Here is a 13,596-nt window from a genome sequence, read left to right as displayed (position 1 = left end):
CACCCGTATGTTCCCCTCCACACCCTTGTTGTAAGCCAATCCCCATTTAACTCCTTTTGTCCACGTCCTCCTGCTCCAGCTGTGTCTCGTTCTTGTGATTGGTTTTCTGTGTACATATACCTGTGTGTCTCCCTTTGTTCCTTGTTGGTTCGTCCTGTGTTCATCCCAGTGTTCATGGTGTTGTTTCTTCCTGGTCTCTCGTGTTTCAGATTTCTTCCCTGAGTTCTTCCCTCGGTTCATCATCCTTCCCTAAATAAAAGTCGTCACTGTGTATTTTTTTTTTTTTTGTCAGCTCAATGATGCCAAACAGGCGGCTCAGAGCACCAAAGACCAGGCCAAAGACCTCCAGGACCGGATCAACGACAACATAGACTCTCTGTCGAGAGAGAAAAATAGAATCAAGGAGCTTCTCCAACGAGTGAAAGACCACTTGACCGGTCAGTCAGTACATGCACAGTTAAGTTGACCTACGGTTACAGCTCGACTAGGTCATTTAATTAGACTATTGTCTGTGTCCCAGTATACAAGCACAGGAGGGGAAGTGATTTATTGACCGAAGTATGTACGACTCCGCTACAATAGGTGGAGATATGCCTCCTTCCAGCTCATTAGTACTAGACCTTTTTCCAGTTGACCTATTACATCACAGACCAAACAATCGCCATTCTGTGTTTAACTCCCATCCATGTATTTAAAAATATAACACTTTCAGATGACAGAGCATGAACTGTGTCTCCTCGTTCCTCCAGCCATGTCGTTATCGGCTATGTCTTCTGTTACACATTTAACGCTCATTGACTTCAGGGTCAAAGCCCAAGGTAGAGCATGTGCAGAGCACCCAGGCCAGTTTGGGTCCATTTGACTGTATACATGCAGGAGCCAACCGGAGCACCGAGCCCTGGTTTGTTATTCAGGTTAAAGTGGGAAGAAGCAGCAGGTTTGTCGGGCAGCTGAGTGAAGTGCAGCCTGCGGAGGAAACACCGGGACCGTCTGGATGTAATAGTCCGTGGAGGTGCTGCAGTGCTCGGCTGCACAGATAGGAAACCCCTCGGCTGTCAGGATGTATCACTCTCTCACTCCGCTCTCTCTCACGCAGGCGCAGAACGTACGTGCTACTTGGCCGTCGGATGTAGTCTGTGTAGTGTATTCAAATGCAACTGACACAGGGTGACGTAGACGACGCAGCAGTTGGCTTTCGTCACCGCTAGTTCTTTGATGTTGGTTTGGTGTGTCCGCACCTTTAAGGTGATACTGTACAAAACTGGTCCTGACCTGGAGGACTTTGGTTCAGCCATCCGATCACTTTACAGATGAAAGACTCTCATGATGTGAGGCGTCCATTATTTGGTTTTCAGACACATTATTGAGCTCTAACTTATAAAAATCAGAGCTTTCAGAAAAAACTGAGTGGTTATGTATACATGGATGATATTTACAAGTCTGGCACTTACAGTATGTTAACATGATGCAAATACAAAATTAGCTCTTGACAATAAGCTTCAGAAGCATCATCTGCTGAGCCAGTGGTGGGTAAATAAAACAGAAGAAAAAACACATCCTGCTGCAGTAGATTTGAATCCTTTCTAAACGTCTGAGACAATTATGTTTCCTCCCCAACAGATGAAATGGTTCCTCCAGAAGATGTTGAGAAAATGGCCCAAGCTGTTCTAGCCATCCAGCCACCACGATCGCCTGATCAGATCCAATCAATGATCATTGACATCAATAATCTGCTGTCTAAGTCTACCAATTTCCAGAATGACCTGAAAGACCTGGAGGAGCACGCCAAGACCGCTCAAGACCTGCTGCAGAAAGCTCAGGAAGTCAAGTCGGTGTCTAAAAGCATGAAAAAGCGAAACATCTTAACTCTTAAAAAAACTATACATCTCTTACACAAAAAAACCCACTAAACATCTTTTAACTCTTTAAAAAACACTCTGTTAACACTTAAAAAAAACACAATGTCTTTTAAAGAAACTATACATCTATTAACCCTGTAAAAACACTTAACGTAAGTTAATTCTTTAAAATAAAGTAATGTCTTTTAACCCCTTAAAAAACACTGCATTTGTTAACTTAAAAAAAAAACATTTATTTCTTTAAAAAACCCTAAACATTAAAAATCACTTAACATCTTTTAACTCTAAACATCTCTTAACATCAAACTTTATTTAAAACACTAAAGTTAAGGGGCACCTACTAGCTCACGTGAAAACGCTCTCTCCCCGTTTCATGCTACAGCTTTCCTATCTAATAAAGGCAAAATTCCCAAAAAATAATCTTCAAAAAAAAAAAGAAAAAGTTTATCTAAAACACCAAACTTTAAGTAAAACACTAAATTTTAACTTAAGCACTTAATTTGAACCAAAACACTGAATTTTCACTAAAGCACCAAACTTTAACTAAAATACTAAACTTGAACTAAAACACAGAGTAATCACCAGCTGTCTGAAAACACAAAGGTTTAACTCAGTGCTGGTTTGTTTATTTCTCCTGATTTATTGGTTTATGATTGGCTGAGTTCCTTCATGTCTGACCTCAGTTACTTAAAGAAATCCTTGTTGCTGTTGTTTCTTATTTTGAGGGAGCGGACGAAGAACACTGATGTGCTAGAGATCAAGAAAGACATTTATCAAGCAGAGAGAGCTCAGGAAAAAGCCAACGACGACCTGGACGCAGCCACCTTAGACAGAGACGTGGCCAAGGACAGACTCCGTATTGTAAATACTCCAAAAGTCTCAAACATCTGTCTCTTTGGTTCAGCCCTGCCTGATGCTGACATGTTTAAATATGTGTTTTGTCATGTTTCAGGTGAGAGACAAACTGGACGACGCTGCATGGAAGCTGTTGAAACGTCAACCACAAAATCTGCGAGACCAGATCAAAGACCTGAAGAAGAAAACTGACCAGAACAGAGTGATGGCTGTAGACGCCCTGGCGTCAGCTGTCGATGCTTTTAAACAGAGTTCCGACACAAAACCAGTAAGACAACTGACGACGAACCAGTAAGACAACTGATAATAAGACAACTGACACCGAACAAGTAAGATGACTGGCACTGAACCAGTAAGACAACCGACAGCAAACCAGTAAGACAGCTGACACCGAACCAGTATGACAACTGACAATAAGACAACTGACACAGAACCAGTATGATAACTGACAATAGGACCAGTCACACTGAACCAGTAAGACAACTGACAAAGCGACAACTGACCCAGAGGACTTTAAGTAAATAAGGCTACAGACAGAGCGTAACATTCAGGAGGTATTTTAATTTTCAGTTCATGGCTCCATTAGTTTCAGCTGCTAGTTAGTTGCAGTACTGTTGCTATGGCTACCACAGACACCTGTATTCTTGGTGTACTGTCACAGTGTTCTGACTGTCTGTCTCTGTACCAGGAGCTGGACGAAGTGAGGAAGCAGTTTGAGCTTTTACAGCAGAAGAGCTCGAATCAGACAGGTCAGGATGACGCTGCAGAACGAGTGAAGAAAATCAAGGACGAGGCGGAGAAGATGAAGAAAGAGGTGGAGGACAAACTGCAACAGATACAAGGTAGTATTAGTACTTTAACTGTTATGTAGTCTGGTTAATTCAAAAATCATCATCATGTTTGTTATTGTAGTAACAGAACCAGTGGGAGGACAGTGTAATGCTCAGTAGTGCTGCAGTATTATCTGCAGTGGTGGTACGTGCAGCACTGTACAGGTTTATTCTGTGTTGTCAGATCTGGAGAAGAAGATTCAGCAACTGATCAAGAGTAAAGAGGACAAAGCAGCTGAAGTGTCCACGCTGTTGGACACGGTGGATTCAATTCGACGGGAAATCTCCAAACGAGCCGAAACATACCCCACCTGTACTGCATAAATACTACTGAGTACTAGATACCAAATACTGCACCCCACAAATACTACTAAGTACTACATACTGAAATACTGTACTTCATAAATGCTACTGAATACTACATGCTGAAACACAGGTCCTCATAAATACTACTGAGTACTCCAAACTAAAAACACATGTCCTCACAAATACTACTGAGTACTATACACTGAGACACAGATTGTCACAATTACTACTGAGTACTACATGCTGAAACACAGGTCCTCACTAGTACGACTGAGTACTACATACTAAAAACAAATGTCCTCCCAAGTACGACTGAGTACTACATACTAAAAACACATGTCCTCACAAGTACGACTGAGTACTCCATACTAAAAACACATGTCCTTATAAATACGACTGAGTACTACATACTAAAAACATGTCCTCACAAGTACTACTGAGTACTGCATACTAAAAACACATGTCTTCACAAGTACTACTGAGTACTACATACTAAAAACACATGTCCTTATAATTACGACTGAGTACTTAATACTGAAATACTGCACTTCATAAATACTATTGAGTACTAGATACTGAAACACAGGTTCTTACAAATAGTACTGAGTACTACATGCTGAAGTACTTGTAAGTACTACATAGTGAAGTACTGCACCTCATAAAGTACACAGAAGTTCTGTGTGTTTTCCTGAGAGAACGATGACTCAGACTGAATCTAATGAAAACAGTAGTTATACTTTTTTCACTTTTTATCTTGAACTTTTAGAGATTTGTATGTTTTCATATATTTGTTGAAGTGATATGTTTTACATGTTGTATCTTTACAGGTTATGCAAATACTTGACATTTATACAATAAAATACTGTTTACTCTTCAGCATACAGTTGTGTCGTTTTACTGATTCTTTGAAAGCTGGAAGAGTTTTCACAAAAATTTATATCTGACTGCAGAAAATCAAAATTGTCTCTGTGTCTTTAAAAGTTAAAATGGATCGTATTTTGAAATATTTCTAAGATGATGATACACAGTTACACAAGCTTTGTGACATGCTGCTCAAAACTTAAATCACTGTCCTGATTTCTTTCAACAGGTTTGATATGATCTAATAGGGGACCAGACAAAGGCAGAATTTGTTGAGTAACATGCTGGGCCCCGATGATAACAATCTCTATTTTGTCTGAGTTCAGTTGAAGAGAGTTTTTTGACATCCAGCTTTTAACATCAGTAAGGCAGCCACTAAGTGAACACATCATTCCAGGGTCTGTGGGGCAGGGACATCTGTGTATCATCAGCATAAAAATAAAAAGAGACACCATGTCTCTGAATAATGAGCCCAAGGGCAAGCATGTACAAGGAGAATAAAACTGGTCCCAGGACTGACCCCTGAGGCACACCATACTTAAGAGAAGAAAAGGAGAAATGCTTGCTGACAGAGACACAAAAACTCCTGTTCAACAGATAAGATGAAAACCACTCCAAAGCTGTATCGGATATACAGTACAGGCCAAAAGTTTGGACACACCTTCTCATTCAATGCGTTTTCTTTATTTTCATGACTATTTACATTGTAGATTCTCACTGAAGGCATCAAAACTATGAATGAACACATGTGGAGTTATGTACTTAACAAAAAAAGGTGAAATAACTGAAAACATGTTTTATATTCTAGTTTCTTCAAAATAGCCACCCTTTGCTCTGATTACTGCTTTGCACACTCTTGGCATTCTCTCCATGAGCTTCAAGAGGTAGTCACCTGAAATGGTTTTCCAACAGTCTTGAAGAAGTTCCCAGAGGTGTTTAGCACTTGTTGGCCCCTTTGCCTTCACTCTGCGGTCCAGCTCACCCCAAACCATCTCGATTGGGTTCAGGTCCGGTGACTGTGGAGGCCAGGTCATCTGCCGCAGCACTCCATCACTCTCCTTCTTGGTCAAATAGCCCTTACACAGCCTGGAGGTGTGTTTGGGGTCATTGTCCTGTTGAAAAATAAATGATCGTGCAACTAAACGCAAACCGGATGGGATGGCATGTCGCTGCAGGATGCTGTGGTAGCCATGCTGGTTCAGTGTGCCTTCAATTTTGAATAAATCCCCAACAGTGTCACCAGCAAAACACCCCCACACCATCACACCTCCTCCTCCATGCTTCACAGTGGGAACCAGGCATGTGGAACCCATCCGTTCACCTTTTCTGCGTCTCACAAAGACACGGCGGTTGGAACCAAAGATCTCAAATTTGGACTCATCAGACCAAAGCACAGATTTCCACTGGTCTAATGTCCATTCCTTGTGTTTCTTGGCCCAAACAAATCTCTTCTGCTTGTTGCCTCTCCTTAGCAGTGGTTTCCTAGCAGCTATTTGACCATGAAGGCCTGATTGGCGCAGTCTCCTCTTAACAGTTGTTCTAGAGATGGGTCTGCTGCTAGAACTCTGTGTGGCATTCATCTGGTCTCTGATCTGAGCTGCTGTTAACTTGCAATTTCTGAGGCTGGTGACTCGGATGAACTTATCCTCAGAAGCAGAGGTGACTCTTGGTCTTCCTTTCCTGGGTCGGTCCTCATGTGTGCCAGTTTCGTTGTAGCGCTTGATGGTTTTTGCGACTCCACTTGGGGACACATTTAAAGTTTTTGCAATTTTCCGGACTGACTGACCTTCATTTCTTAAAGTAATGATGGCCACTGGTTTTTCTTTAGTTAGCTGATTGGTTCTTGCCATAATATGAATTTTAACAGTTGTCCAATAGGGCTGTCGGCTGTGTATTAACCTGACTTCTGCACAACACAACTGATGGTCCCAACCCCATTGATAAAGCAAGAAATTCCACTAATTAACCCTGATAAGGCACACCTGTGAAGTGGAAACCATTTCAGGTGACTACCTCTTGAAGCTCATGGAGAGAATGCCAAGAGTGTGCAAAGCAGTAATCAGAGCAAAGGGTGGCTATTTTGAAGAAACTAGAATATAAAACATGTTTTCAGTTATTTCACCTTTTTTTGTTAAGTACATAACTCCACATGTGTTCATTCATAGTTTTGATGCCGTCAGTGAGAATCTACAATGTAAATAGTCATGAAAATAAAGAAAACGCATTGAATGAGAAGGTGTGTCCAAACTTTTGGCCTGTACTGTATATCATATCAAGATGGCTGGAAGACACAGTGCTGTTTCTAAAAGTTCAAATAATGGGATAAAACTGGTTAAAACTATTTTATGAAGGGTGAAGAGCATCAGAGTAAGTGCTATCAGGGGCAATCAAGGCTCTAATTGACTCTATCAGTAAAAGATAAAAACGTTTCACTTTCAGCATCACTATCACACAGGACACGAAGACGGGCTGGATTTATCAGCTGATCAACAATCTAAAAAAAAAAAGGTACAGCTAGAGATGTTGCTCTCAGCACAACTCAACACAGTCTCCCAACACTTAATCCATCTCGTCATAAGATAGGCACGTTACGTTGGAATTTCACTGGATGCGTGTCCGTTGTACAACGGCTGCGCTGGTTATCCGCTGCGTGCTTCGCCGTCCGTCAACACCCACCAGCTGCATTTGTGGTGCAGAGCAGTGCAGCTCCACCAGTCACAAGGACCCACGAGATTTCGTGAATTCACGCATAATCGCGCGATATCACAAGATGTAGTTTCTATAAACAGAACCACAAAACCAGAGGAGTAGTAGGAAGACATCTCGGTGCACCTCCATGATTAACATCTCCTTGTCTATGGTGTCAACGGGGTGAAATGACGTCTGAAAACCTCTGACCTGTTGACTTCAGGCCTGCCTCTGCCCAATTCTCAAGCTCAACCCTCAATCTCACTAGCCCTCAAGACCAAGTGTTAAGGGTTATCTTCTGACTTTAAAATGGGACACCCCTCAAAGGCAAATATGTGTTAAGACTGCCGGGGGCAGCAATATGCCAAAACTCCGTCCAGTCTGTCAGTTCAAAGAAGAAGAAATATATGTCATCACTAGTCGTCGATAAAAAGATGTGATGAGGTTTTTTTTTTCCAAACGCTTTATTTTAATTCTTGTACAAAACAAGCAGTGACAGACATGAACAGAACAAATATGCCAGGGTTAAGAGAAAAGAAAAAGAAATAAAATAAACAAATAAATAAATAAAGTTCCGCAGCTCAAACAATTAAATTGTTTACATATTTTCAAAATTTACTCTTATGAATATGGAATTTTACTAAGATAATAGATTAATGATAGAGAATTGTTTTTGTTTTGAAATGCTGACATCATAAAATCCAAACAGCACATCTTTGTACAGTAGTGAAAACAGAACATAAATGTTGCAACGAATATGCTCGACAAAATCTTTCCAAAAAGTGACAGTATAGGGGCAGTTCCAAAACAAATGTACAGTTACCAAACTCGACAATGCCATCTGCAGCTGTGCTGATTTCATATTGAAACAGAATGCTTGATCACTAGGGGAACAGTTGCCGTTGTGACTGAGAATTATGTTATGAATATGAATAGTTCACAAGTTACAAATTACTCACTCCCATAGTTTTTTTGGAGCTTGCTTGCTTTTTGTAAACTTGTCTTCATTGGTGGCCCTGAAATGGAACAGAGATAACAACATTACTTTCTATTTTTTTTTTTTTTGGGCTACCTGTCAGATATTCGTTAAGTTATTAGTTTAGTTTCATGCAGTATTGCAAGTATTATCACAATGAATACTGTAGTCAACATCTAGCAGAACTGGTGAGGCTGTTTACACAGTCACACAAGTGTTATCTGGTGACTTTCATCCATGTTAACGTTTCACTCTTTGTGTTATAAGTTAATATTCAACCAAGTAACGTGTACCACAACAACCAATGTAACTTATTCAGCGGAAAGTTGCCAGATAATACGATCACTAACGTTAACCTGCAGCTGTAACATTACCAGCTGCAGACTCTACGGCTACAGGAGATGACACTGTCCGGTCATCTTACAAAAATGTCGATGCAAACATTTCACGTATATTAAAACAACTTAACAACTACATTATCACTAAGAAAAATTACTTTTTGTAACTGAATGACAGCATACTCGGTTATCAGAGAACTGGGGTTACGTGGGGCGGGGCAGGCAAGCCCTCGCCCGCGACCAAAAATATGTGTGCCCTAACCCTAACCCTAACCCTTACGCTACAAAGAGGTCTATAGTCCATAAAATGACATTAAATTAAGATAATGCAATGGGTATCATAATTTTAAAACAACTATTAACGAGGGAAATACTCACATTGATAACTCTGCATCCTTACGCTTGTCGCCACCATCTTGCATTGACTGAATCGTCTGGGATAGCACTTATTGCCAAGGGTGGTCCTGGAAAATCTTAAAAGTGAGGGCCATACAGCCCTTATTCTTGACCCTCAACACTCTGAGAATCGGGACAGCACTAGCACTTCGCGGGAGCGCGGATTTTTTGAGACTGAGGGTTAAGATAGGAATTGGGATTGGGCCTTAGTCCTTGTTGGGGACGCATCAGAAAACATTAGCATTTACATGTCAAAGCATATGTGGTCAAATGTGTTTCAGATGTCCTCAGTAAGTGGTTTGAGTGATCAGATCACAGCGAGAGTTGGTGGACGCTTACACTTGTACTTGTGTATCCGCTTGTGATTCCATTGGCTGAGACGCACTTCAGAACCAAGTGTGAACTTGGTCTATAAATGTGTGTGTTCTCCTGAAACAGATTCAACTGTTTCAACATTTTATTGGTGTGACGCTTCCTATGTGTGTGTGTGTGTGTGTGTGTGTCTGTGTGTGTCTGTGTGTCTGTGTGTCTGTGTGTGTGTGTGTGTGTCTGTGTGTGTGTGTGTGACACTACAAGTGTGAGTGTGTTCAAGCTGTTTCCATTCAGTTGTTAATGTTTATCCTCAGACAGATGAGCTCTTCACTGATTGGCTGTGAGCTCCTCTTTGCAGGCCGCCACACGTTCACAGTCATTACCCACAATGCACCAGGGCACACAGTCCTGAATGAGCCTTCAGATGTTCAGGTGGGGGGTCAGATTCCTGCCCTACCCCCCAACACACACACACACACACACACACACACACACACACACACACACACACACACCCCTCCTTTGTTGTTGCAGGTGAGGTTTAACTTTGGGGGAGGAGTGTGTTTGTGAGTGTGGTGTGTGTGTGTGTGTGTGTGGTTGGGGGGGAGTTAAGGAATGTCTTTTGTCTGTAGAGCCCTGAGGGGAGAGGAGGTGGGGGGGGGGGGCATCAGAACAAGCCTCTGTATAATTTTACACACAAAAAAAATTATAAAGCCACAGCAGAGCACTGACTTCACTGTCTGACTCTATCACATTACATGTCAACACATGAGGCCAGAAGTATGTGGACAGTTGCATGTGTTTTCTCAGTGTCTGAGCTCAGGCTTCAAACAGCAGGTTTTCAATGGAAGTTCTGAGTTGTGTTTTACATAAATGATTTAATGTATATTATGTTTTATTGTGGATTATCTGTCTGCTGTGACATGAGCATGTCTCTTCACTGGAACAAAGACACCAGACCCAGAAACACAGCCTGAAACCTGCAGAGAGCCTTCCACATACTTACAGTGTGGATCAAAGAACAAGACAGTAAAGCCCATAACAGGAGGGCAGAGTCAGACAGGAAGTCATGTGAGATTGTTTTCAGAATAAAAGCCTCAGACTGAACTCAAGCAAAAACAAGTGAATTTTTTTCCTTGTTTGGTAATATAATATTATATCATATCGTTAATCTCTAAGTATTTTTTATAGTTTGACTATATGCTGTAGGAATTTGGTCATGACATATAATACATGATATATGCAACATATAACATGAAACCTACAATATAAAGATACAACACAGACATGAGACATACAATGTAAAGAGAATATATACAAACATATATACGTGACACATAGAATACAAGACATAATACATAAAATATAAAGACACAATATAAACAATTTAAGACATAGATACAATATGACATGATAAATATAAGACATAACATACATAAGGACACAGTATAAAGATACAATATAAGACATAACATGTACCATATATAGACATGATGTTTACAGTATACTACAGAATATATAGAACAAAAGACATAATATATCATATTTGAAAAGCATGACCTTACTTATACAAATTTAAGACATTATTTATACAACATAAGACTAAATATATACAATATGAGACAGAATATATGCGATTGAAGACATAAATATGATATAACATATGCAATTTATGACATAATAAATAAAATACATATGATGTAACATACACAACATAAGGATATAATATAGAATATACAATAAAAGACATAATATATACAACATATAGACATAATAATACACAATATAATGTATACAGTATAAGACATACTGTATAATATATGCAATATATGACCTTACTTAGAATTTAGGACATTATATTTCAAATATAAAATAATAGTTATACAATATGAGACAAAAATATGTAACATATACTACATACAACATAATATATACAATATGAGACATAATATATAACATATATAATATACGACAGAATATTTACAATAACAGAAAACTATATCATATGTGCAATATAAGACATACTATATAACATATACTATATACAACATAATATATACAGTATAAGACATTACATGTAAAATATAGCCTACTATATATGACAGAATATAAACAGAGGACAAATTACATTATTTATACAATGTAAGACATAATTTATAATATGTTGGACAGAATATATACTACAATGTAATATATCTAATATAAAGACAAAATAGATACAGTATTAAATCATTCTTTGATATGTTGCAGTTACCGTTAATTCGCCGGTATATTTGTGTTTATTGTGTCACAGCTGCCGGTGAATAAACAAACATGTGACCCAGATTTATTTTGACAGTCAGCCGGGATGTGTGGTCCTGAGGTGGAGGTGCTGGTGATCGGAGGAGGTGGAGTCTGAGGAGGTCTGAGGAGCTCTACAGGAGATCTGAAAGGAGGGTCACACAGTCTGGGGGTTTTCAAGTTTCTGAGGGACTCTACAGTCCGGAGCTGTGAGGAGACTAAAGAGTCGAGGTCGGCTGGAAGTTTTGGTGGATTTCCAGGTTTCAGCATTTTTTTTTCCCCTTTGAGGATCAGAGCGGAGATCAGCAGCATGTTGGGGCTTCAGCTCACGGTGCTGCTGGGTGAGTTTCAGCTGCAGATACTTGACTACTGAAATACTTCAACACTGGAATACATAAGTTAACTTATTTAATGAACTATCAGAGAGTCAAACAGCTGAAAATGTGGATTTCTTCTGTTAATCAGCTGCATCACATTAAAGTTTAGTCAAACATCTGAATCTGATTCCTGATCAGATTTTATTTGAGTAGCAGAGTAAAAACAAATCCTATCTCTACTTTTCTGTGTTTAAACTTTATTTTGGATTTTAACAACATGGTCAGTAATCTTCAGTGACTTTAATTAATGTCTGAATATTTGAGGCTCATTATATAAACTGAAACATCTGAGTCAAAGCTGAACTGATGAGTGCAGCCTGCAGCTATGTAATAATCGATTAATCGTTCAAAGCAGTGAAATCTTATCAGAGTTCAGTCTGTTTGATGAGTTCACAGTCACTGTGATTAAAACACACCATGGAATCTGAGATCAGTCTGTTTGATGTGGAGATAAGTTCACAGACACTGTGATTTAAACCGCAGTGAAATCTGATCTGAGATCAGTCTGATGACTTCACAGACACTGTCTGATTAAAACACAGCAGTGAAATCTGATCACCGTCAGTTTGTTTTCTTCATTTCTGTTAAATAAGTAAATGATGGATGACTTGAGAAAATCTCATGGAGCCTAAGGATATCAAAGTCTAACATTGATCCAGGATCTGCTGATCTTATTAAAACAGAACATTATATTAACTGAGGGACTCTGAAAAGGATTAAAAGATTCCACCACTGACAATCTAAATCACGATTTTAATTGTTTATGAACATGTTGATAATTTTCATGATTAACTGATTCATTGTTTGGTCCATAAAATAACTGTAACACAGTCAAGTCTCGCTTGTAAAGGAGATTTTCAGTCTCAGTGGGACTGCCCTGGTTTAATGCAGGTTAAATAAAAAAAATTAAAATTAAAGAAAAAAAATTCCATTTTAAGTTTCTCTTTACTTTGATAGATAATATAGTATTCAATGTCATATTTGATATCAGAAGCTGGAGACAGACACGTACTCTTAAATTTACAGACCAGTTTCCTCACTTGCACAGTTCTCTAAAATACTGGAAAAGGTAATCCATAAAATATGAGATGAATTTATCACAACACATAATGTACTCTAGAGGTAACAGGACAACCTCATTTGCACTTGAATTTTAAGAAGGAAATAACAGCTGCATAGGTAAATAAGAATATGCAGTAGAAATAGATCCCTATAAAGCACAGATAAGATATGGAGTTAGAGGTAGCACTCTCTGCTGGAGACTGTGGGGGGTTCCCCAGGGCTCAGTACTGGGACCATTGTTTATTTGTGCATAAATGATTTATGGGAGATTTCTAAAACACTAAAAATGAAATTATTTGCAGATGATACAAATTTATGTTGTTGTGGTAAGAATTTAGAACAACCTGTGGATACAGTGGAAAAAAGAGGGCTTAAGAGTTGGTTTGATTCTAATAAACTAACAATTAGGGTTGAGCCAAATACTCGGATGAAACGAGTATCCGGTACAGACGATGT

General features: G+C 39.3%; 2 protein-coding genes across 4 annotated transcripts in view; both read left to right on the top strand.

Annotated features, from left to right (window-relative positions):
* The window catches only part of lamb4 (laminin, beta 4), a 34,463-nt gene extending 29,737 nt beyond the window's left edge, over window positions 1-4,726 (top strand). For all 3 annotated transcript variants that reach the window (XM_033634357.2, XM_033634356.2, XM_078167683.1), the window contains exons 30-35: window positions 293-437; window positions 1,621-1,828; window positions 2,585-2,720; window positions 2,812-2,982; window positions 3,403-3,556; window positions 3,729-4,726. In XM_033634357.2, the coding sequence (XP_033490248.1) occupies window positions 293-437; window positions 1,621-1,828; window positions 2,585-2,720; window positions 2,812-2,982; window positions 3,403-3,556; window positions 3,729-3,868 (954 nt within the window). In that variant the 3' untranslated portion in view covers window positions 3,869-4,726. The remainder of the gene's footprint in view (window positions 1-292; window positions 438-1,620; window positions 1,829-2,584; window positions 2,721-2,811; window positions 2,983-3,402; window positions 3,557-3,728) is intronic.
* A 7,100-nt stretch (window positions 4,727-11,826) lies between these two features.
* Window positions 11,827-13,596, top strand: part of lamb1a (laminin, beta 1a) — a 42,003-nt gene continuing 40,233 nt past the window's right edge. The window contains exon 1 of the mRNA XM_033635390.2: window positions 11,827-12,042. Coding sequence (XP_033491281.2) covers window positions 12,012-12,042 — 31 coding nt within the window. The 5' untranslated portion in view covers window positions 11,827-12,011. The remainder of the gene's footprint in view (window positions 12,043-13,596) is intronic.

Source organism: Epinephelus lanceolatus, chromosome 5, assembly GCF_041903045.1.
Source record: "Epinephelus lanceolatus isolate andai-2023 chromosome 5, ASM4190304v1, whole genome shotgun sequence".
Taxonomy (NCBI): domain Eukaryota; kingdom Metazoa; phylum Chordata; class Actinopteri; order Perciformes; family Serranidae; genus Epinephelus; species Epinephelus lanceolatus.
This window is presented reverse-complemented; position numbering and strand designations above follow the sequence as displayed.